The 22,304-nt window shown below is 37.3% G+C and overlaps 1 protein-coding gene and 1 pseudogene across 2 annotated transcripts; both read left to right on the top strand.

Annotated features, from left to right (window-relative positions):
- The first annotated feature begins 454 nt into the window (after positions 1-454).
- On the top strand, positions 455-14,733 carry LOC144641498 (uncharacterized; annotated as a pseudogene). The gene is made up of 15 exons (XR_013568565.1): positions 455-668; positions 1,204-1,327; positions 2,716-2,807; positions 3,671-3,754; positions 4,086-4,228; positions 5,467-5,548; positions 6,740-6,802; positions 7,961-8,153; positions 8,770-9,348; positions 11,065-11,079; positions 11,376-11,480; positions 12,905-12,928; positions 13,686-13,781; positions 14,341-14,403; positions 14,605-14,733. The product of XR_013568565.1 is annotated as an uncharacterized LOC144641498 (transcript).
- A 2,298-nt stretch (positions 14,734-17,031) lies between these two features.
- Positions 17,032-21,108, top strand: LOC144642390 (astacin-like metalloprotease toxin 1). The gene is made up of 3 exons (XM_078501350.1): positions 17,032-17,089; positions 18,254-18,415; positions 20,981-21,108. The coding sequence occupies exons 1-3, from the start codon at positions 17,032-17,034 to the stop codon at positions 21,106-21,108; spliced, it is 348 nt and encodes a 115-aa protein (XP_078357476.1).
- The last annotated feature ends 1,196 nt before the right edge of the window (positions 21,109-22,304 follow it).

Here is a 22,304-nt window from a genome sequence, read left to right as displayed (position 1 = left end):
TTAACAACCTTAATTAAGGTGTCTTCCTATTTTTGGTGTTACTCGTAGCTATCAGTTATCAATTTAACAAAATACTGAAAAAGGGCTGCGTAATGCCTAAGCAGGAGGGGTAAAAATGTCCGATCGATCTCAAATTACAAAGTAATGTTTCAACAATGTTTTTGGGTCGGAATGAATAATAAAATGCTACTTCTTGTTGCTATGTTATGTCCACAGGAAATAGGACAAAACAAAACGTTATTATCCATCTTGATAAAAAAGAAAAAACGGTACAAAGAAAAGAAAAGAAAGAAAAGACGTCATTAACGCGCCTATTGACCCCATTCTACTTCGCATCGATAACATTTTTAATTTTAAAAAGTTTAAGACAGTTTACATTTATTGCCTGAAGAAAAAAAAAAAAAAAAACTATTTATTTTATTATGTCGGCAGTTGAAGATAATAAAATGTGCAATGTAATAAAAACTGAAATATTTTAGATCTAATTTATTTACATGGTTTCCTTCTTGTAGAGAATTTGGGCGTAACTCGGAATGGCAAAGGGCTCTTTGATGGTGACATGATCTTGACTTCTGAACAAGAAAAGGTTATAAATGGTCAGAGAGGATCGATGGCAAATAGAAGATGGCCAAATGGCGTTATCGTTTACGAGATTACTGGATCACTTTGTAAGTAGCATTTTATAAACTGCTCTTCCTTGAAAGAAATATAACTTACATGATACTCAATTCTAATGAGGCATGTATACAAAACTGAATTTGTCTAGATAATAATATAAGCGGAGTTTTTTAACTAATTCTGATTTTTCTCAACATCAGTCTGTTCTGAGGTTTTCAATTAGTTTTTCCCTCCTTCATTTTTTGGGGTTAATATGTTGAGATCTATAATATACTCTGGTAGGACAATTAAATGGCATGAGAATAGTAATCTCACCCAGCGAAGGAAATGAAAAAAATGCGGATTAATATTCTTTTACTTTCTTTGAGGTAAGGTACGTTCTTTAGGACATACCAGCTACTTTTCAAATAATTAACCAAACTGGTCACAGATGCTTACTTAAGTGTCTATTCGCGTGACCAAAGTGAAATCCATAACAATAGCAATTCTTTATTCAGGTAAAAGTGTAAAGAGCTTGAACCCATCTCTGTTACCTGTAAACGTCGTTACCATAACTTCTAAAATAATTTTCTCTATCTTTTTTAGCATCACAGTCGCGGGCGATGGCGGCAATAAATGCTGCTTTTAACGACTACACAGCAAATACATGCATAAGGTTTAGAAAAAGGACCAGTGAATCTGATTACGTCTCCTTCTTCCAAGGATCAGGGTAAGTTTATTGTAGATGTAACTTCATTCATTTGTAGAGGTTTGAGATAAAGGACATAACATTTGGTACCACTAATGACGTAGGCACTTGTTTTGGAAACTAGTACATAATAATAAATAATAATAAAAACTTTATTTATCCTGAAGGGCCAATCAGTGATCATTAGATCACTGGTATAAACTGGCGATCAGCATTAAGTAATACATCTATTCTTAAAATTGTAGAAGATTTATATATATACATACTAAAAATTTACATTACAAATACATTTAAAAAAAAATACAAATATTCTAGAGTTTATGTATCAAATTCAAGCATTTAAAAAGAAGAGAAGAGCAAAGAGCAGCAAGCAAACAAAAAAAAAACAAAAAAAAACAAAACAAAACAAAACAAAACAAAAGAAAACAAAAAAAGAAAATTGAACCTAATTTACAGTACATATATGATTTATACGGTCCTGTTCCATAAAATGCTTAAAAATGTGTGTCTTAAACTTTGATAGAGTGTTTAATTCTCTCATTTCCCTTGGTAATCCGTTCCATTCTCGTGCAGCGTCACACTTGAAAGTAGACTGACCCATTTTCGTTTTAGATGGTGTGACGTTTATAAGTGTTGCGCCCAACATCAACATCATTGGAACTTGCATGAAATTCAGTGTCATCGGCATAAAGAATTACGTCGCTGTTTTCACAGGCACTTGATATGTCGTTTATATGTATATTAAACAAGGTCGGACTCAACACAGAGCCTTGGGGGACTCCATGGGTGATTTGTTGCTGTTCAGACTCAATTCCGTTGCAGCTGACATATTGAGATCTCTCCGATAGGTAGCTTCTGAACCACGCGTACTCCTTTCCATGTAAGCGTTTTGTTGCGCCGCAACGGTCTCATCAGCAACCTTCCGATCAAAGTGCAAAAAGCATGCATGTTAGGCAAGACGTATTACGTAATTCATAATGACATATTTAATTCTATTTTCTTTAGAATACTTTTAAAAGGAACGTATATTCTTTAAATTCCAGTGATTATTTTTTGCTGACCAAAGCAACAATGCAACATGTCATTTTAAACTTTTGAAATAAGAGTTTTCAAGTGAACAGTTCTTTTTGTCATTTCCTGTGTGCTTATTACGAAATGGATCTTATTAGCTTTATATCAATTTATAGTCCAGTGTTGTTATTTAGATTTTATTTTAATATAATAGCGCTTTTAGATCTTAGGTTAAAGGCGCTCCATAAACTCATCATCATCATCATCATCATCATCATCCCTCTCTGTTCTTAATACAATGTAAGCCGCGTTCAGGAAGTCAGCTAAACCGCAATTGAGATGCCGGCCCTGCTATGATTTCTTTCAGTCCCGAAATTAACGAATTGATTATTTTTCAGCTGCTGGTCATATGTTGGAAAAACAGGCGGAAAACAGCAATTGTCTCTTGCCAGTGGTTGCTGGCATAAGGGAATAGTTGTTCACGAGATAGGTAAGACTTCAATGTAAATGCTTAAAGTGCCTATAACCCCCCATTTGTTTTCAGCTAATTAAATCTACATATGGAATTGGGAATAGTGCCACAAAAATTGTTGAATTCGGTTAAAACCCAATTTTTTTATTTTTATAATTTTCAAAGTTGGCGCTGTTAAGAGCACGACCTAGCAAACGGGAAAATGCGACTTATGACGTCATTCTGGGCCATTGCATTCTACGGACAAAATAAATATGTTCACCCCTAACCGAATACTCAGTTCCAATCAGTCGCCTTCGAGAGCTAACAATCATGGGAAGAGGATAAATTACGGCTTGCAAGACAAATAACAGGTTAGGTTCTCAAATATTTCACACCGTTAGAGATTATACGGCCTGTCACACCTTGCCGGTTCCAAACAAGAAAGTGATCGATGGCGTGGAATAACGTCACAAATTGCGCTGTACCCAAACCTTTTCAGTGACTCTGCGGCATTTTTTCCGATCTTAAAAAAATCATTTCGGTTTTAACCGAATTAAAAAACGGTTTCGAAATTTTCCCCAATTCCATACAGAGATTTAATTAAGCGATTTTTTTTTTGGGGGGGGGGGGGGGGGCTATAGGCGCTTTAAAGAACAAATGAAAAATAAAGCTTTTAGCAACGAGCAAAGAACTTCTTTTGCCAACAAGGCGAAGAAGTTCCTTTGATAACGTGACATCGGACTTCAAGGACTACAAGGCACTGTCACTCCGAAAATGTAAAGTTGATTTTCTATTATAAAAATTTTAGTAGTCATAACAAGTGTTCAAGTGTGGTCCTTGTTTATTTTAACCATGCTCATGTAGACACAATAGCTTAGTATATTTTTGTTCACACACAGGACACGCCCTGGGTTAGTTTCACGAGCAGTCACGACCTGACAGAGATAGCTTTGTAACTATCAAATTTGAAAACATCCAAGATTGTGAGTATATAAGAAAAAAACCCCGTTTTTTTAGACATCTGGTAGACGCTTGAGCAATATTTTGAGGAATTATATATTTCACCAAATGTACTCTCATGCACGAAATATCACGTTATTCACATACGCTGCATATAGATACTAACTTTATTTTATATAAATTTATATCTATTTCGTAAACGTACACTACCAACCACCATATATTTATCATTTTTTTCTAGGGTTACCTTTTTCACATGCATACACCAACACAAGGAAACCCACATATTTGAGCGAGCTCTTGCCCTTAAGGCTAATTTCAATTGCTTTCTAATGTGATTTTGTTTTTCAACAGCGGCCAAAGGGAATTTCAAAAAGTACGGAACAAATGTGATCGACTCTTTGGGAACACCTTATGATTATGGATCTGTGATGCATTATGGCTCAAGATACTTCAGCAAGAATGGCCAACCTACCATAGTGCCTAAGAAAGCTGGAGTAAGTTAACACCAAACTATACAATGACTTTTGTCACGCGGTCTTTTTTTCTAAGACAATTTAAAATTAATCTTCACCACCAACTCAAATTATAATTAATAAATATTTTTTTTTCTTTCTTCAGTGTAGCTCTTTTATCTTTCAAAGTAAAAACTTTGCGATATTCCAGTTTCCGTTTCACTTATTCAATTTTTGTCTTGAAATTTGTACAAACAATTAGAGAAAATCGCGTTATAAAAGGTAACTACAGGGGAGGGGGTACAAAGCTACTCAAAAGGGAGGGGAGGATTGCAAAGGAGGAGAGACTCTCTCTTGACCTTTTTTTGCTGGAAAGAAGGAGGGGTGCGGACGCGTGCCATTCTTGCTCTAACGAGAGGAGGGAGGGGGAGTGGGGCTTTTGCTTTAACATAAAAATGACAAAATCAACAACAAAAATCAAAACAAAGAAGAAAATACTCAACCAAAATTTAGAAAGGATTGTTAACACTGCACACGCGTAAAAGTGATTAAAACTCTTTTTTTCACCACGTATTGCGTGAGCACTAATATGTAGATGTAAATTTTCTGATAGATTAATATTCTTGATATTTTGAATCAATAGCTTTGGATTTATTTTTTAGCAGCGCGTGACAGTAGCTTTACTGGCGTGACAGTGAAAAGCAGCAATAGATTACCTTATAATAGGAAATTAACGCGTCATGAAATTAACGCGAATTTCAAACTTTCGCGTTAATTTAAGTCGCGTTAATTTTTGTTAACGTTAATTTCCACGCCGTTAATTAAGTGTAGCGTTAACTTCCATAACGTTAATTTTCATTATTTGGCCCCAATTTTTCGTTACAGTCCAGATGTTCTTGACTCCAAGGAAAAAGCATTATTTTATCTGCCACTATCATTGAAACTGTGAAGAACGCTCAAAGTGGGAAAAGTACCACGAACATTGTTTTCGTTTAAGATTATACGCCTACAAGTGTTGAAATAAACATGTTCCTGTTGTGTACGTCGCGTTAATTTCCTTCATTTTGAAATGTTACCCCCTCTTTCGCGTTAATTTCCTTTATTGAGAAGTAATTTTTCCTTCAATTCGTGTTAATTTAAGTCGCGTTAATTTCAAATACCTTAATTAACACAAGCGTTAATTTCCTATAATAAGGTAGTTAGAAATACAACGCAATTCTGTTGTATTTTGTTTTACTGATTTCATGGAATGATATTTATCAAAAATATTTTAATTGTAGGTTACAATTGGTCAGCGCGGTGGACTTAGTGCAATTGATATTGAACAAGTAAAGAGGATGTACAAGTGCACTGGAGGTCCTGGTAATACGTGAATTAATTAATAACAAGTCAATAATCGAGATACGTTACAATTTTGACATTTTTCTTAGCCCTTTTTTTTAACCCTTTACGAACTAATATTCAAGGTACAATCGTACAATAAAACAGATACGTATTTTATTTACAGTACATGCTTTTGTTTAATTTAATTTGCATGCATGCTGTTTTTAGGATTACATGTCACGAGTTGCGTTACCTTGAAACAGATAAATGTTTTGCAACAAATGTAAACTACGATCAGTGAAGTCGAGGTAGTAAATATGCACTTTGCAAACAAACGTTAAAGACATTGTATCCCACACATGTACCCTTTAGGAGCTATTTTTGTATTTGCTCCGGCTTAGATGTGTCACACATGTACAACAAAAACAAAACGTCACACATGTCACAGATCTCGTTACTTTTTACTACTCTCAATGAATCCTGAATGCTCTTGAACTTCTTTCTTATTTTAAGGTTAAATCAAACTGGGAAACGAATAACGTAAAATCAAAAGATATTATAAGGGCGCTGTTGTTCAACAGTTCAACAGTTAACGAAGTTATTCTACTTTCGAGTAGTTTTGGTTGTGATTTGCATTCGACAAGAAGATTAAAAAAAGAAACATAAAAACGCTTTGAATGCATCTAAAATATATCATAAAGCTTGGTTAAGATGTAGTTGAGAAAAGATCAATGCTTCAATGCATTCGTGTGTGTACTGCTAATAGTTATTATTTAACCTTATTCAGACGGGGCATCTTTGGATCTTTTCAGACCGAGGGAGGGGGCGGGGGATGGATCCCCCCCCCTCCCTCGTAACTTCCAGAGCGATCACAATAAAACTTAGAGGATATATAGTATGTCCAAAAATAAATCTGTTGATATATAACACGTGGGATTATGACGTCAAATCAATCATTTTAGGAACATAAAAATTACAAATTTTGGAAAACATGCCTGTCAAAATGTCGTTGCCATGCATCGTGATGTCAAGTTTTTCGACACAACAACCTAATCATACCAAATTATCCCTAGATAAATTTTAGGCAAACTCGCAAAGTTTGGCAGCGTTCGGTTGAATCTTAAAAAGGTTATAAGCGTTCAGTCAGCGCGGACTCATTCCGCCTCTCCCCCCCCCCCTGTCTGGATAGGGTTAATATTCAGTTCTAATGATGTGATGTTGTCATTTTAGTACCACCCACTCCTACAAACCCGCCGCAGCCACCAACACCTTCAAAACCGATTCCACCTTCAGGTAAACCTGTCGCCTACTTCAAAATAGTGTAAACCGATTTTAAAATAATGCTTTTTAATCCAAAAGTATCACGCAGGTGTGAAATTACTTTCGCGATAGCAGAAAAAATATGGATATCGCATGTGGAGGTTTGTATAAAGAGGCATGAACGATCATGTAGACAAAAAAACGTCAATTTTACATAAGCATTTGTCAATGATAAGAGTCGACTCTTCTTATTTGAAAACGCAGCCATATTGGAGCACTTTTCGCATGACCGTAAAAAAGCCGTTCGCGATTTGTTTGTGATAAAATCAAAACTTGATGAAGATAATTTTTTTTCTGTCCCTTTTGCAGAAAGTGAACAAAAAGCTGAAATTGGGACTTACCGTATTTACTCGAATAAGCACCGCGGCGCATATTCGAGGGCGGCGCTTATTTAAAATTTGGGCGCCACAAAGAATCTAACCTTTACAGTTATTAAAAAAGCGTCTTTTGATTGTCAGTATTCCTCTCTGGCTGAAAAAGAAGTGGCGCCAGCTGTCCTGGCAAAGATTGCAGCCTTCACAACATTTACAGAACTACGCGTTGTAAGAATGTTCGATAGAAGAACAAATGGGCGAGCGGTAAAACAATCACTTTGAACTGTAAAACATCGCTTTTGATAAAAAAGAATCGTCCTAAGTTTTTTTGTGAGTTGCTTTGTAGAGCTGTTTTTAGTTAAACGGAATTTCTCGATTAAGCGCCGCATCGGGACTGCGGCGCTTATTAACTTTTTTGTCACAAATGCGGCGCTTATTCGAGGGCGGCGCTTATTCGAGGGCGCTTAGTAAATACGTAAATACGTTATTTGATTGACCAATCAAATCTCCTATTATATTAGAATGTCGAAAATCAAGTGTCGTGTGTTCGGTAAACCAATTGAAAGCCGCGCGCTTTCGCCTTCATCTACTAAACTTGTTCGTTCTTTTTCGTTTGTTGTTTGGTATGTTTTTGCCCGTAACTATTTGAAGTTCATACGAATATTGCTCTAACATTAAAATGTGCTAGCCAAGTATAATACGTCAACTAAAAAGAAAAACGTTCTATTTCATTTCTTTGATGTTTGTTTGTTTAAAGAAATCTACATATTCCGACTGAGTAAAAAAGTGTCTCTCGACAATGTGATTTTCATATTAGGTTCCTGTGGATCCAGACCGAATACCCGTATCGTTGGTGGAACAGAAGCTCCCATTAACAGCTGGCCATGGCAAGTCATGTTGATGACCAGTTCCAACAGGCAATTCTGTGGAGGTTCACTGATTGATCCTTCCTGGGTTTTGACAGCAGCACACTGTGTCAGAAGATCCTCACCCTCAAGAGTCAAAGTGAGGTTGGTATTTTCCGTTCATTAAGAAATGAGGACCAAACAACGCACGTATCATACTTGTCTTAAAAAAGATATGTCCAAAAAGCATCCACGTATTATAAATGTAGGCTGTTTTTTCATTTGGCTGTGTAGCAGTTTTAGCATTAAAATTTAAAGTATTTCAAAACAGATTCCAGGTTTAGATGATATTTTTATGGAAACAGTTAATCAATTAAGACATTTTTGTGGTAGGCGCTGTGGTCTAACGGTTAGCGCGCTCGACTTCGAGTCGAACGGCCCGGCTTCAAGGCTTGGCCGGGGCGCTGCGTTGTGTTATTGGGCAAGACACATTTTATTTTCACAGTGTCTCTCTCTACCCAGGTGTATAAATAAAAATAAACCATCATCTGTGAAGGGCACCGGTGAATTTACTGCTAAGAATTAACCCTGCGATGCACTAGCATCCCATCCGGAGCAATACTCTAGTCGCTTAATGCTACGGAAACCGGGATAAGCTCCAGCTGTATGGGCCACTTGGCTCGGGAACAGACTTTACCTTTACCTTTTTACCTTAATACACAAATATTTAACAAAGTTGTTTTATACATAAAGTCTGTACTTGCTAACTCTTATTTTGTAGATTGGGAGCTCATTACAGAGTAAGTGGATCTGTTGGAACGGAGCAGGACATTAACGTCGAAAAAATTATTACCCATGAAAGCTATCACAAACCCAAAACCTACAGTAACGACATAGCTCTGCTCAAACTTGCTAAACCTGCTACTCTTGGGCGTGGTGTTGGGCTGGTCTGTTTATCACACCCAAGTAATGCCCTTCCAATTGACAATGCAAACAAGAAGTGCTGGATAACAGGATGGGGAACTTTGTCATCCGGTGGCAGCCAACCCAATGCTCTCATGCAGGCTAGCGTCCCTTTGGTGTCACAGTCACGTTGCTTAAAATCCTATCCGAACAAAATAGACGGCACTATGTTATGTGCAGGTCTGGACCAAGGGGGAGTTGATGCTTGCCAGGGCGACAGTGGTCTGCGAGTTCAATGGCAGATGGTATCTTGAGGGAGCCACTAGTTGGGGATACGGATGTGCTGCTCCAAATAAGTTTGGAGTCTACGCCAATGTTGGTAATCTGAGGTCTTGGGTACTTAGCAAGATGGGCTCTATAACACCACCCACGCCGCCACCAGCAACTACAGCCCCAGGTAAAGTAACAATGTAACTTAAAGAGTAAAACTTCGATTGCAATGTCACGCCACTTGTATAGAAGCTGGAAAGTAAAGGATAATTACTTAGGTAATTTTTTTGCAATTATTGAATAAGAAACAAGCGACTGAAACACCTTACGACAACTCGCCTTGTCTTTAATCTGCCAATGTCACCTTAATAAATTAACTTTGGTATAGGAAGGCCAAAATGGCACCGGCAAAAATTACAACGAATCAGCTTCACATACACACAGTATGCGTAAAACAAAGAAAAATTGTGTGAAATACATGGTAAGACTGTAAAATTACACCATGTACCAGCTAGCTATTGAAGTGAATGATGTGGTACTCGCAGTGTGTAACCAAGTTAAACAGGATTTGAACCCATGACCTCCGCGAATACCGGTGCGCTGCTCAACCAACTAAGTTGTGAAGCCTTCAATTGAAAGTCCTAATGTTCCGCATGTGGAGTAGATGACATAGTGAATATATTAAAGAAATATATGTGATGACTGCGGATTAATGATGAAATGAATAATGCGATCCTAGCAGTTTGTAATCAATTTAAGCAATTGCATATTGTTGCCTAAAAAAGTGATTTAGATGAAAAGAAGACCATTTATTATCAGTTAAATATTTGCCAATTTTTCACCTATCATTTAGTATTTCAGCCCATTTCTCAACCATCAGTATATTTTTCAGGTGTCATATCTCAGCCAACAGTCAAAAAGCGCGTTATTTCTCACCTGCGAGAACAGCTATCGGTCATCCTTTATTAACAAGTGCGAGAGATCACTGTCAAAACCACCAGCAGATTTACCAACTAATGGCTTGGTGGTACTTCCTTATGTTCAAGGCATTTCTGAAAAGATTGCTCGCATTTTAAGACACCAAGAGATCAAAGTCGCCTACAAACCGCTGAAAACTGTGAAAAACTTGTTTCCGCGCCCAAAGGCTCAAAATAATGTTGTCCTCCCAAGATCTGGCAGTTTACAAAATCAATTGTACTAACTGTAACTTTGTATACTATCATCATCATTTATTTGCCACTTTATAAATTAATACGTACAAAATAACTCAAAAAGATAGGGCGAGGAGACCGCCAAAAAACCCACAAGGCTTATCGGGGCGACCATTAAAGACCTGGATTGCGGAACACAAAAGGGCAGTTGCCATGTTCGACCATGACTCTAAGATCTCCTGTCATTTCCCTAAGAATAATCAACATATGGATTTTAAAACCGTCAATGTAGTTGGACATGAGCCGAAAAATCATAAGCGACTCTTTTTGGAAGTCTGGTTGTCCATTAAGGATCCGCACTCTGGGAACGACGCGCGGGACGGCTGTACACAGGCTAGTCCTTGTCGCGCGCATGAGTTTCGCTCCACGTTCCTTTCTTCTAACACGTTGTTTTTAAAGCGCGCGCTAACGTGTTGCCTTTTTAAATCACATGTAACAGCTTTTGACTATTTAACTAATGAATGTAAGCAATAGCCGAAACGTCTTGAAAATTAACATCAAAACACAGTCAGCGACAAACCTTGAAAAACTATGTCATCCCGTGACTACAATTACACTATTTTTCTTCAAGCCTATTAAAGACCTAGTTACATTTTCCCTTATTTTTAACATCTTTCTGCTTAAAAAATAGTATTGCTTCCTATTCTCACTCCCTGGTTATTCAGCTTATTTTCTGTTTTCTTTTGTTGCAGGTCGCCATGAAATCCGTAAGTCTACAATTTTATCTGAGTTTACAAATTAACATTTTTACGTTAATACATTCCCTTGTAGGAAGTAGTTATAAGACACACGGCAAATTTAGTATTTTTCCAGATGTCTGAGACTCTAGTTATTTGGGATTTTTTTGCCGTTAGATTTTGTCTGAAAACCATGAATTAGATTAGAAATATCTCCGGAGGAAATTACTGCATCAATGCGTCTTTAACTAGACATTAAAGATATGTTACATTTACAATATCTTTTATGTATGCACGTGTTACTTTTGTTTACCATCTCTCAACAGAATGTTGCAAGAATAAAGGCAACAAGCTGAAGAAGTGTCTTGACAAAAAAATTGGCAAGCTCTGCAAAGCCTCTGACGGAGAATCCGAATGCAAATATTATTTTGGTATGATACAAACAGCAATAGGCCTTATGCTTGATAACGTCATTAGCTCAAAATTCACCATAGCCTCGTTTACGAGAATGAGTCTCAACCCTTTACATCTGCATGCAGTTTTTTACAGGATATTCTTTTCATCTTTGCTGCCTTGGAAATTCCTTCATGAAAAAATTTACAAGTTTGCACTTCCGAAAGCGAAGTTTTGTGGTGTCCTTCTTCGTAATAATGCATAGGAGCTATAAACGTCTTACGTCTTGCAGTACATTGAAAATGTGCATGTACAGTGAAGTTATTTATTCATGAATACTTGTTATAGGAAATTAACGATACATTTTATATACGCAAATTTCAAAAATTCGCGCTAATTTTATGCACTTTAAACACGTTGATCATATTCATGTAAGCATGAGTTTTTTTTGAAAATTTGTGTTAATTTTATTACACGTAAATTTTGATTGCGTTGTTAAAATGCTTCGTTATATTCTTAAAGTGATAAGGTATATCCAATCTCGACTTTTATTTTTTAAGTTTTGTAAACCTACCTGTAACCTAGCCTTGAGTTGTTGTAACTATGGCTAAGCGTTGAACTACGTGAAGAAATGGATAATTCCGAATAATTCCCTAAAGGTCTATCGGCCACAGATACATTTAAACCTCTCCTTAAAAGTTCTCATAGAGGAAGGAGAAAAATACTTGTCTTGTTTAGAGAATGTAAAATGAGTTATTATTTGTTGATAAATCCTTTCTTGGTGATACTTGTCATAACTGGTCATTTTGCGATCTTCTAACACCAGTCCTACAAATTGCCAATCAAGTTTGAAAACGTTTGGAAGAAAAATACATGAAAGAAGTTATTTAAAAATCGAAAAGAGAGTTTGAATGAAATGGATAAATGTAATAATTATGAAAGTGTGAATGTGTTTTTGCAATTCTAACAAACCTGCTATTTTGCCTGAGTTGCTAATTTTTGCAATATGCTATTTGTGTCAGAGGCGACATGAATCCCCAATAAAACAAACCGCAAAGTAATTGAAGTCAAGAAAACCTTTAAGGTTCATGTGGCTTGAACATCTTTCTGCGTTAGTTTACAATCTCTTAACAAACACATAGAATATTTCAGACTAACTTAATTTATGTATCCGGGTTGTTCTTGATGTATAATTTAGCCTCTTATTGTTTTCAGAATGTACATTTTACAAACTTACAATGTTTACCACAATATAACTAAAGCTCTGGGACCAGTTATTTAAAGGGTGGATAGCGCCATCCACAAGATATATACACTATCCAGTGGAAAAGTGTTAACAAAACATGCTGCGCTATCCACCGGTTAGTGATTTATCCGGTGGATAGTGTTATCCACCTTTTGAACAACTGGGGCCTGGTTAGAGAGCCTTAGTGATTCTTGTGTCTTACTTTATTTTTTTTAGGAAAGAAAAAACCTGAAGAAGATGGTAAGGTTCCTTTGGATTAATGTATACATGTAGATGTACTTAACAGACTCAAATCATGGTGCTCAGAACAGTATCCAGTTGAAAGACAATTACGCTAATTGAACAACGCAATTGTTAGCCACACAATAACCAATGAGAAATGTTAACAAAAAATGAGAACTACAAGCTAAAAATATAACTGGTGCCAAATGAAAACAAACACATACCGAGCTAATTCATATTTATTCATATATTTCGTCATCCCCCTCTCTCCTCCTCCTCCTCCTCCTCCTCTTCCTCCTCCTCCTCCTCTCTCATCATTATTATCATCATCATCATCATCATTATTGTTCTTCTCTCTTCTTTAATTTGTTTTTTCTTCAATAAACTTTATCCAAACAAAAACAAAAGCATTAACAGGGTTAAGTTACATGTACATACGTCCACAAAAAAAACGTAGCGTTGCTTTACATTACTTACGTTACTGTGCACAAAAAAAAGAAAATAATTATAAAAAAGCGCAATTAAAAAAAAAAGAAATGATCAAAAATACTTAACCTGTCGGGGGAGAAAAGGAAAACAAAATAATTGTGCGAAACCAATTGAAAAGTGTTAGCACGGGTATCATACGATGATGCTTCTTGGTGTTTTTTCGAATTTTTTTTTATTTTTGATACAGAAAAGATACCTGTGAGATACTATTGGGATTTTGCCTTTTCGTTTTTCTTTCTTTTTCTTTGCAAAAATTAATTTACCATTCATTTTGTTGTCTTCATAGATTTCACTGCAGTTAGCATTAAACAGGCTGCAGAAGAAAGTGGTTGTAAGCTGGGCGTAAAAACCAAAGATTGTAAAATACTATGTGCCATGAAAGGTAACATTATAATAATCAAGCCTTTTAATTTAGCATAAGTTATCCTGAGTTGGATTTCCCTAAGATGAGGGTATTAAAGGATTAATGAACTGTGTTATTTCAACCGATTAACGTTGTCATATCAAAGCCTCAATCGATAAGGTTGTATGGGTTGAGATCTGCTACACGTGCTAAATTCTAATGAGATAAAACGACACAGATAGCGTGATTTCCTTCTTATTAGACATGTGAAAATAAGGTTCTTTTAGCTGCACTGAATTTTAGAAGACGTCACAAACTCAAAGCCATGCAACAGTGAAAGAAAACGGAATAATTACCTCACATGCAAACAATTCAGACCAACAGATTTCACACAGTGAATATCGAGACCACGTTCAGTCTTGTCGTGTAAGCGCTTGTTACTCCTAGAACCGAAAACGTTCATTGACATAACCGTTAACTGTCAGGGATTTAGGAGTAATATGCCAATCACATTAAACATACGTAAACTAATAAAACCTGTGCTAATTAAAATATGTTATTTTAGCTACTGTTTTACTTCTCTGATTTTTATTTGTAGTTCATAATGATGATGACGACGACGAAGAAGAAAAATAAAAATAAAGCAGGTCTCAAATTCAAGGTAAGAGCCTATTTGTCGTGACTTTTGACAAGACAGTAAAACGCGATAGCGATTTACACAAACATTCTTGCTAGAAAAAGGTAACAGCACCCACAGAACTCCATTCAGTGTTTCTACGAACCTTAACGTTTAATCTTCACTTAAGCTGTTTAACTTGCTGTTTTTTTCATCAATATCTTGTTTCTTTTTCTCCACTGTCAGGTTACCTGGAGGAAATGGAAAGAAGCTCTGCAGCTTTGGGGACGGCAGATAAAGGAATTCGCGGATTTAACCGGTGTCGAGATTTCAAGGCGAAGAATTACGATACTTAAGATTGGGAATAAAGCATTAAATTTCAAATCTTGCTGTTGTTGCTTGACTTAGTTGAAATTTAACGGTCACCGAGGCGTTCATTGTGTAGAATGTCCGGTTTCCGTTCATACAGATTTTTTTGGCCAAAATCGATCTCGTTATACAGGTTTTATACGGACATGTTTTCGACAAGCATGCAGTCACCAGCTGAAGATCGCAAACCAAAAAAAAAAACCAAACGGATTTCAAATTCACCTTGCTTAAGCCCGCAGCTCAACATTTTGTCCGACGACCTTATAGCCTGTGCTCGGCGGTTTCTAACAACTAGAAGAGCTTTCACTCCCCTGAAATGCGATGCAAATGCGTCGCAGGGTTACTCCCTCCCTCTCCTAGCATTTAATTCGCCAGTAGCCATGAATACACCTGAGTGATAAAAGAGGCACTTTGAGAGTAAAGTGTCTTGCCCAGGAACACAGCACAATGACCTCGACCAGGGCTTGAACCCGGACCGCTCGAACTGTAGTTCGTAGTCCGTTAGGCAACCGCGCCTCCCCTTTCAACAAACTAAAATTTGTTTGTGACATTGTAAGTGATTTGATTTTTTTTTTCTGTGCTTGACACCATAAATTTAACTAATGTTAGTATCCATTACAAAATGCGCGGGTACACACAAACCGAGGAAGGCCTAATTACAGACTTAGCCATTACGTTATGGCTCGAAATTTCAATTTCACGAAAACATTGAAGTGGAAAATTCGCAGATATCAATTGTGCTGTTTGGAATTCGAACGTGTTGGAAGGATAATAACGTTGGCTTTCTTGATTACCATTCGTACTTGGAGGTTTTACTTTCGCTTAGAACTGAAGCATGTGCAATAACATAGAAACACAATAATTTCTGGCCAAGAAATGTTGTTTGCCCAGAGCTCGTCCCGGCGACCTGTCGCTGACCGAGCAGCTGGCGAACTTTGGGCGCGAGCATACAGCAGTCAAACATTTTGCGCGTGTGCGCAATTCCCGCGAGGTTTAACCACAATGTAGGGCTCGAGATTGATTTTCTAGTTGCTACGAAATCGAGGAACCCTGCCATTGAAACATTTTGGACGCTTTTACCGCTTCGTGTGCAGACTCATCAGATGACGTAAAATAAAAGAGTCCAGATACAAAGGCAACGAACAATACTGGCCAAAATAGAATGACTTATAAAACTATGGTCAACCAAGGTGTACTTATTTTTGTCCAATATCCGAAGTATTGACCCTTTTGCGAACAAGGCGCAGTCATTCTGTCATTCTGCTATCATTTTCTCTAAGAAATATGCAAAACAAAATGTAATAAATTTACCCACGTGACACGAAAGAGCTCAGGAGGTCGTTTAAAAAACGTGTAACGTGCATCCAAGATTGAATAGGAATTTGAAGTGTTGGTTTTTGTCGAGGAAGGAAAACCAGAGAACCCAGAGAAAAACCCTCAGAGCAAGAACGGGAACCAACAACAAACTCAACCCACGTATGGCACCGGGCCGGAAATGAACCCAAGCCACATTGTTGGGAGGCGAGCGCTCTCACCATTGCGCCACCATGCTCCCCTTGTGTCTCTCTGAGGACAAAATAATTGCTTCATTTTAAATCACTCTGACCTTTTCTAATAAAAGAACTAAAGTTACAAAAATTGAACAATGGTTACTCGTTAAAGACAAAGAGTTCCAGATGGGCTGTGTCAAAAGTTACATAACCCTACCATAATTCGCGATTGGAATATATCATCTTCTTATAAAAGCGTGTATTTTTTTACCTCATATCTTGACCGTCCAGGAGATACCAGGACGTTGTATAGTTCAGCTTACGTTGAGGTAAGGTAATCAATAAGCATATCTTTCACGCCTTTCTTGGAAATGTTTAGCTGATTTGTTTTGGACGTAAGTCTGTTTCAGGCGTAATGTTAAATCGTCCTCAATTTTTTTTTTACCAAACATCGAAAACAAATTTCGAAGTTCCACTGAATTCCACTGAATCGCTTAAAAGACGATTTTACAAAATAGCTACACGTGAGATTTCACCTATAGCTTACATGGTTCTTGTAAACTTTGAAATTCATTTTCCAGGTCACTGATAAGAAATTGTTGTTGGTGTTGTCACGGATAATTAGAGTGCTGCGAACAGACCCAAATTTACGTTTAGCTAAGCTAACTACAGTATATCTTGTGCAATCGATCAAAATGTCGCTTAAATTGTTTTCCGCCCAAATTGTTTATTTACAAGTTTTCTTTTCAGTGAAAGTTTGCGAACCAAGACGATGCAACACGACGTTTGTTTGCCCCTGTTGCGAGCCGGGAGGATGGCACGAGGACTGGTGTTTTTGCTTCTTATTGTTGCTGGGTTATGCTCCGTCGAAGGTAAGCCGACATGTATTTATTACAGCTGTTGTAGCGAGTCTTGCGATCAAATTTCTTTACAACGAGCGTGCAGCCATAAGTCAATAGTCATGCCTGTAGCATATGCAAATGTTTGTTTACGTTGCGAAACATTTTGTTGCTTGGAATATTGTCCGGTCTTATCACGGGAAATTCTTTTCTGTTTGCTTCGACAATCCACAGTCAATGAATTTTTCTGCGTTTCTCGCCGATTAGATTAGATTTCTACTCCCCAAAACTTCAACAAGAACGAGGAAAACGGAGTAGAGCCGTCGTAGAACACTTTAAAGCGTCAAATGCAGCCAAAATTCTGGCAGACAGACATTCACTAAAAATTGAAAAAGCTACAAATTGAAGCGTGGAAACGTTTAATCGTAAACATTTTTGTTTTTCAACAAAGAAAAAATTATTCAATTTATATTTATTGACAACAAATATTTCACAGTCAACCGTCAAACAATCCAGTCGTGAAAATTAACACACGCTTGTTTTTCTGTTCTCAGGCTGCATATTAAGAGAGTTTTGTATTCGATCATGTGTTTGTGTTTTACACGCACTATTTCTTGTCCCTATGTTTTACAAAATCACTGTTCTATATAAATGTTTTCAGCTGTGGGTTGTTCGATTTATAGTTGTACGCTTCTCTTACTCGTGCGCTGCTTTCCTACCTTCCTACGTGCGTCCACGGACTCGAAAAAAGCACGCTTACGCTAACGCTTGAGTGAACTCAGAGAGCAAGGGAACATGGCCATGAAATAATTGGGAACGAATTTGGAAAGGAAAATAAAGCTGGGGGCACGGGAACAAAAGCTGTGTTTCTGATATTTTTGGGAACAGGGATCACAAAAATCAACAAAATACTTTTAGGAACACAATGGAATTTTTGGGGAACAAGGGAACATTGAAGTCATGCTTATGCTTATTCCTAGTGACGAATACATCAGGAGAACGGATGTGTTCATTTGTTCTCAGCAAAAACCAGTCTTCATGGAATTTTCATGGAATTGAACGACGTTTTTTGACGTTCATCTTGCGAGTAATTAACTTGTGAAATCTCTGATTTTTTTCCTGCACCCTGCAATTTCGAGCAAATGCTTGGAAAATTTGTTTTAAAAATGAAGTAATCATTTTATATCTTTTGCGCAGAGAACCTGCTAACAGAGGAAAGCGATCTGATCCAGGGTGACATGAAACTCACCATTGATCAAAAGTTTGAACTTCTTTCTGGATCTTGGAGTGGAAAAGGTTCAATCACTGCAAATCTCTGGCCAGGAGGAGTGTTGATATATCATATTGAAGCATCATTGGGTTAGTTACCTATGTATACATGGTATAAGGGCTTTTTTGATAAAAATCCGTCGAATTACACCTTTTCTCTGGTATCTGAGCAAGATAACTACCGTAAATGATCTAATAAACGCCCGGGGCATCTATTAAATTTTAGGGGTCCTACAGGGGGCGTTAAATAGACATGAGGCGTTTATTAGCGGAGAGAGCGTTTATTTCACTTTAACTGTAACAACTTAAAAAAAAAAGAAATAAAAACAAATAAGACACGAAGTTTGCTCGCGTAGTAAGACAGAAAGCAGAGTTGTGAGTAGAAGTCTAATCTATTCTGCGCTAATGCGAAGCCTGGATATATTGTTCGATATTGATGTTTTCATCGACATCGGGGTCAACCATATTGGTATCTTTGGCCTCTTGGATGTTCGAAACTAAATAAATTGCGTGAATTTACTCTATGGAGCGTTACTCTATGGGGGCGTCTATAAGACATGGGGCGTTTATTGGAGAGGGGCGTCTAATTCAAACTAAACACTTAAGGGAGAGCGTTTATTAGATACGAGGCGTTTATTTGAGAGTGGGCGTTTATTAGATCATTTACGGTAAGCTACTCGAAGTGCAATCCTTACAACACTTAAATCATGGTTTCTCCAGAATAAATATAAGGAAATTTTGCCCCATTGTTATTGGTTATTACTATTGGAACGACCTTCCTTAATCTTTGCGTAACTTGCCAACTAGAAAACGTTTTAGAAAAGCACTTAACCAGTATTATTTTGCCCTGTATTAATTAATTCATACTTTTCCCTCTCCTAATAATAGCACTCGTAAGCATATTTCATATAAGCTTACACACACCTACGTAGCCTAGAGTGACCTCCTTTGCACTACATAATATATTTAATATTGGCCACTTTGACGGATGACCGCCAGTATTACTGTACATCACCTACCTTCGCAATTTTCGCGACAAGTTAATTTCGCGATTTTGAGGTGCGCATATTTTGCGACATTTAAATTTCGCGATTTTGCGAAAATTTTAAATTTTTAATCACTTTAATTTCGCGTTTTTGAGTAAGACACAATTTAAATTTCATTTGCAATATTATTTAATTAAGGCGGGACTATTACGCAATAGCAACAATAAAGCAGTTATCACAATGTCTACAAATAGGGTTGGTCAATAAAACAGTAAGATGCTTATAAACTCTTTTACTCGCTTCTTCTATTTGTAAGGGATTTTTCTTTTCAATTTTTGTTTTCCTGAAAAATGGACGGTGTATACAAACATTCTGTTCAACCTGAAAACGGCAAATAAAAAATGTGGAACCAAAGGTTAACCACGTTAATGTTTGAGCTTAATACTTAACTACAGAACTATATGTGAAACATTTAACTTCGCTGCACACTAAAACTAATACGGCTAATAGAACGTTCCACACACTGTTGAGCTCACTGCTGCTTTCATCCGATATTAAATTTGGAAGCTCAAGCAGCCACTGCCCATCTGTTACAATTGCAAATTTTCGCATTTTTCCCGTAAGCGTTTTCGCCAGGCGAAATAACTTCAGCGAGAACCCGCCAATGCCAAATTAGCTTGGAAACACCTTTGTGAGATTTTTTTCCTACCGGAACCCGGCTACGATGGCGTTCGATGGCAACCTCCTCGCCTTACAATCACTTTAACAATCCCGCTCATGGCCTGTCACCACATGAATAACCAACGCGCAGTGAAAATACAAAAGCGGGACGCCTTGTGGCCACGATTACCAGCCACTGTTCTAAAAATGAACCTCCGCTACTGCTCGAAAAGGTGACAGGAAACTTTATAATTGACTAAACTTTTGAATTGGTGGGGTTACTTCTGAACTAGACATTTCCTAAGCTAGACATAAATTCAAAATGCTGTTCTTTCTGAATACAAACGTCCGTATAACATCGAACCATGTCGGTTGTCGGTTAGATTTTATTTGTCGCTAATCGGTAATTTTTTCGTCGTTTTGTCGGTAGTCGGTAATATTTTTTGCCCTTTGTCGCTAGTCGGTTAACCCCATTCAGACCCTCAGGCATGTGTGGATAAAAATGATATCCACACATGTGATATCATTTTTGACCAATCAGTTCGCAGAGTTTACATGTTCAATAAGCCAAAGTAAATCGATATTAGGTAAAAACATCTTCGGATCTTCCTCGGAAATCTTCGGAAATTTTCGGAAAATGTTCGGAATCATTCGTACAACCTTCAAACAACATTTTGAAAATTTTCGGAAAACTTTGGAAAATGGTAGGAAATCTTCGAAAAATCGTCAAAAACATCGTAATTAGTAGGTTTAAATAATAAACAGAATAATACATAACATGGTTGCTTGGAGATATGAAATTTAACTTCTCGTGTTCAAGATTTGAACACTCGAAGATAAATTTCATATCTCCGCGCAACCATGTATTATCCTCTATATCTTTCACGCCAGATCAGTTCTATGTGCAGAAATAATCGGGGAAACGACACAGCTGTAGCTGTTCACTAATTATTACCGCAGTGTAATATTTTTGTACGTGGAAACGTATTATTCTCAATTTTATTTACAGCTGAAGATATGAAAGCTTTATTTGTAATCTGGAGGGCTATGAAAGAGTATGAACAGAAAACCTGCATTCGATTTAAGAAACGGACCAATGAAGCTGCTTATGTGTCTTTGTTTCGTGGAGACGGGTAAGTGCTTTATTCAGTTGCTACCAGAGTCAGCCTGACTGTATTTTAAGCACCTCTCTAATAATATTATTCATTGAGCAGGGGTACCAACAAACTGTTTAGGTACCGTAATGATTCGATTTAGCGCCCTCCTCCCAATAAGCGCCCCCTTCCGAATAAGCGCCCCCCTTCGAATGTGTTCTTGTTAATTAGCGCCCCAATTCCAATAAGGGCCCCCATTCTTATATGCGCCCCTATTCTTAAAAGCGCTTCTATTGTGGCTAACTGACCCTACTGAAGTCGTCGACGTCGAAAAGATAAACTCATGAACATTCATCGTACTGTACATGTATATATTTATTGCTAAAATGAACAATTCTTGTAAAAGTGACAGAACTTTCAACAATTTATTACTATTACAGTTTATGCTGTTGCTAGTTATTTTAAAATATATTAAAGTTTTGTTTTGAACATTTGGTTGTTTCGCAAAAAAAAAAAAATAAATTAGCGCCCTGTCCCCAATAAGCGCCCTGTCTCGAATAAGCGCCCTCCCTTAAGGTGCCAAAAGTAAATAAGCGCCCCGGGCGCTAAATTGAATCATTACGGTAGATATAATATCTGTTCTGAAGACATATAATCGCCTACGATTTTCGGATAAAAGTGTGATGAAAAAGTGGAGTTTTCTTTAGCTCAAACTTTCGTGGTTTGAAAAAAGTAATGCCTTTTGTTTTCGAACTTTTGGGTACGAAAAGGCCAACTACGACTTTCGTAAAGGCAACAGTGGGTAGTAATATTTCGTTCCTTAAAAGTTTTAAAGATCAGCTAGCGTTCAAAAAAAGAAACAGTGTTTGACACCTCCAGTTAATTTTTCTCGTTGGGTGCCCCTGTATCCAGAGTTGAAGGGCGGTTTATATCGGTTACCGTATTTACTCGAATAAGCGAATTTTTCTCATTTCAAGTGCGGCGCTTATTCGAGGGCGGCGCTTATTTGAGGGCGGCGCTTAATTAAAATTTGGACGCCTCAAAGAATGTAATCTTTAACAGTGATTAAAAATAGCGTCTTTTGTTTGTCAGTATTCGTCTCTTGCTGAAGAGAAAAGTGGCGCTAGCTGTCCTGGCACAGGTCGTGGCCTTCACAACATTTACAAAACCACATTATTGTTAGAATGCTGGATAGAAAACCAATGGGCGAGCAGTAAAACAATCACTCTGAACTGTAAA

This window comes from Oculina patagonica, chromosome 2 (assembly GCF_052425735.1).
Source record: "Oculina patagonica isolate OP01 chromosome 2, crgOcupat, whole genome shotgun sequence".
Lineage (NCBI taxonomy): Eukaryota > Metazoa > Cnidaria > Anthozoa > Scleractinia > Oculinidae > Oculina > Oculina patagonica.
This window is presented reverse-complemented; position numbering and strand designations above follow the sequence as displayed.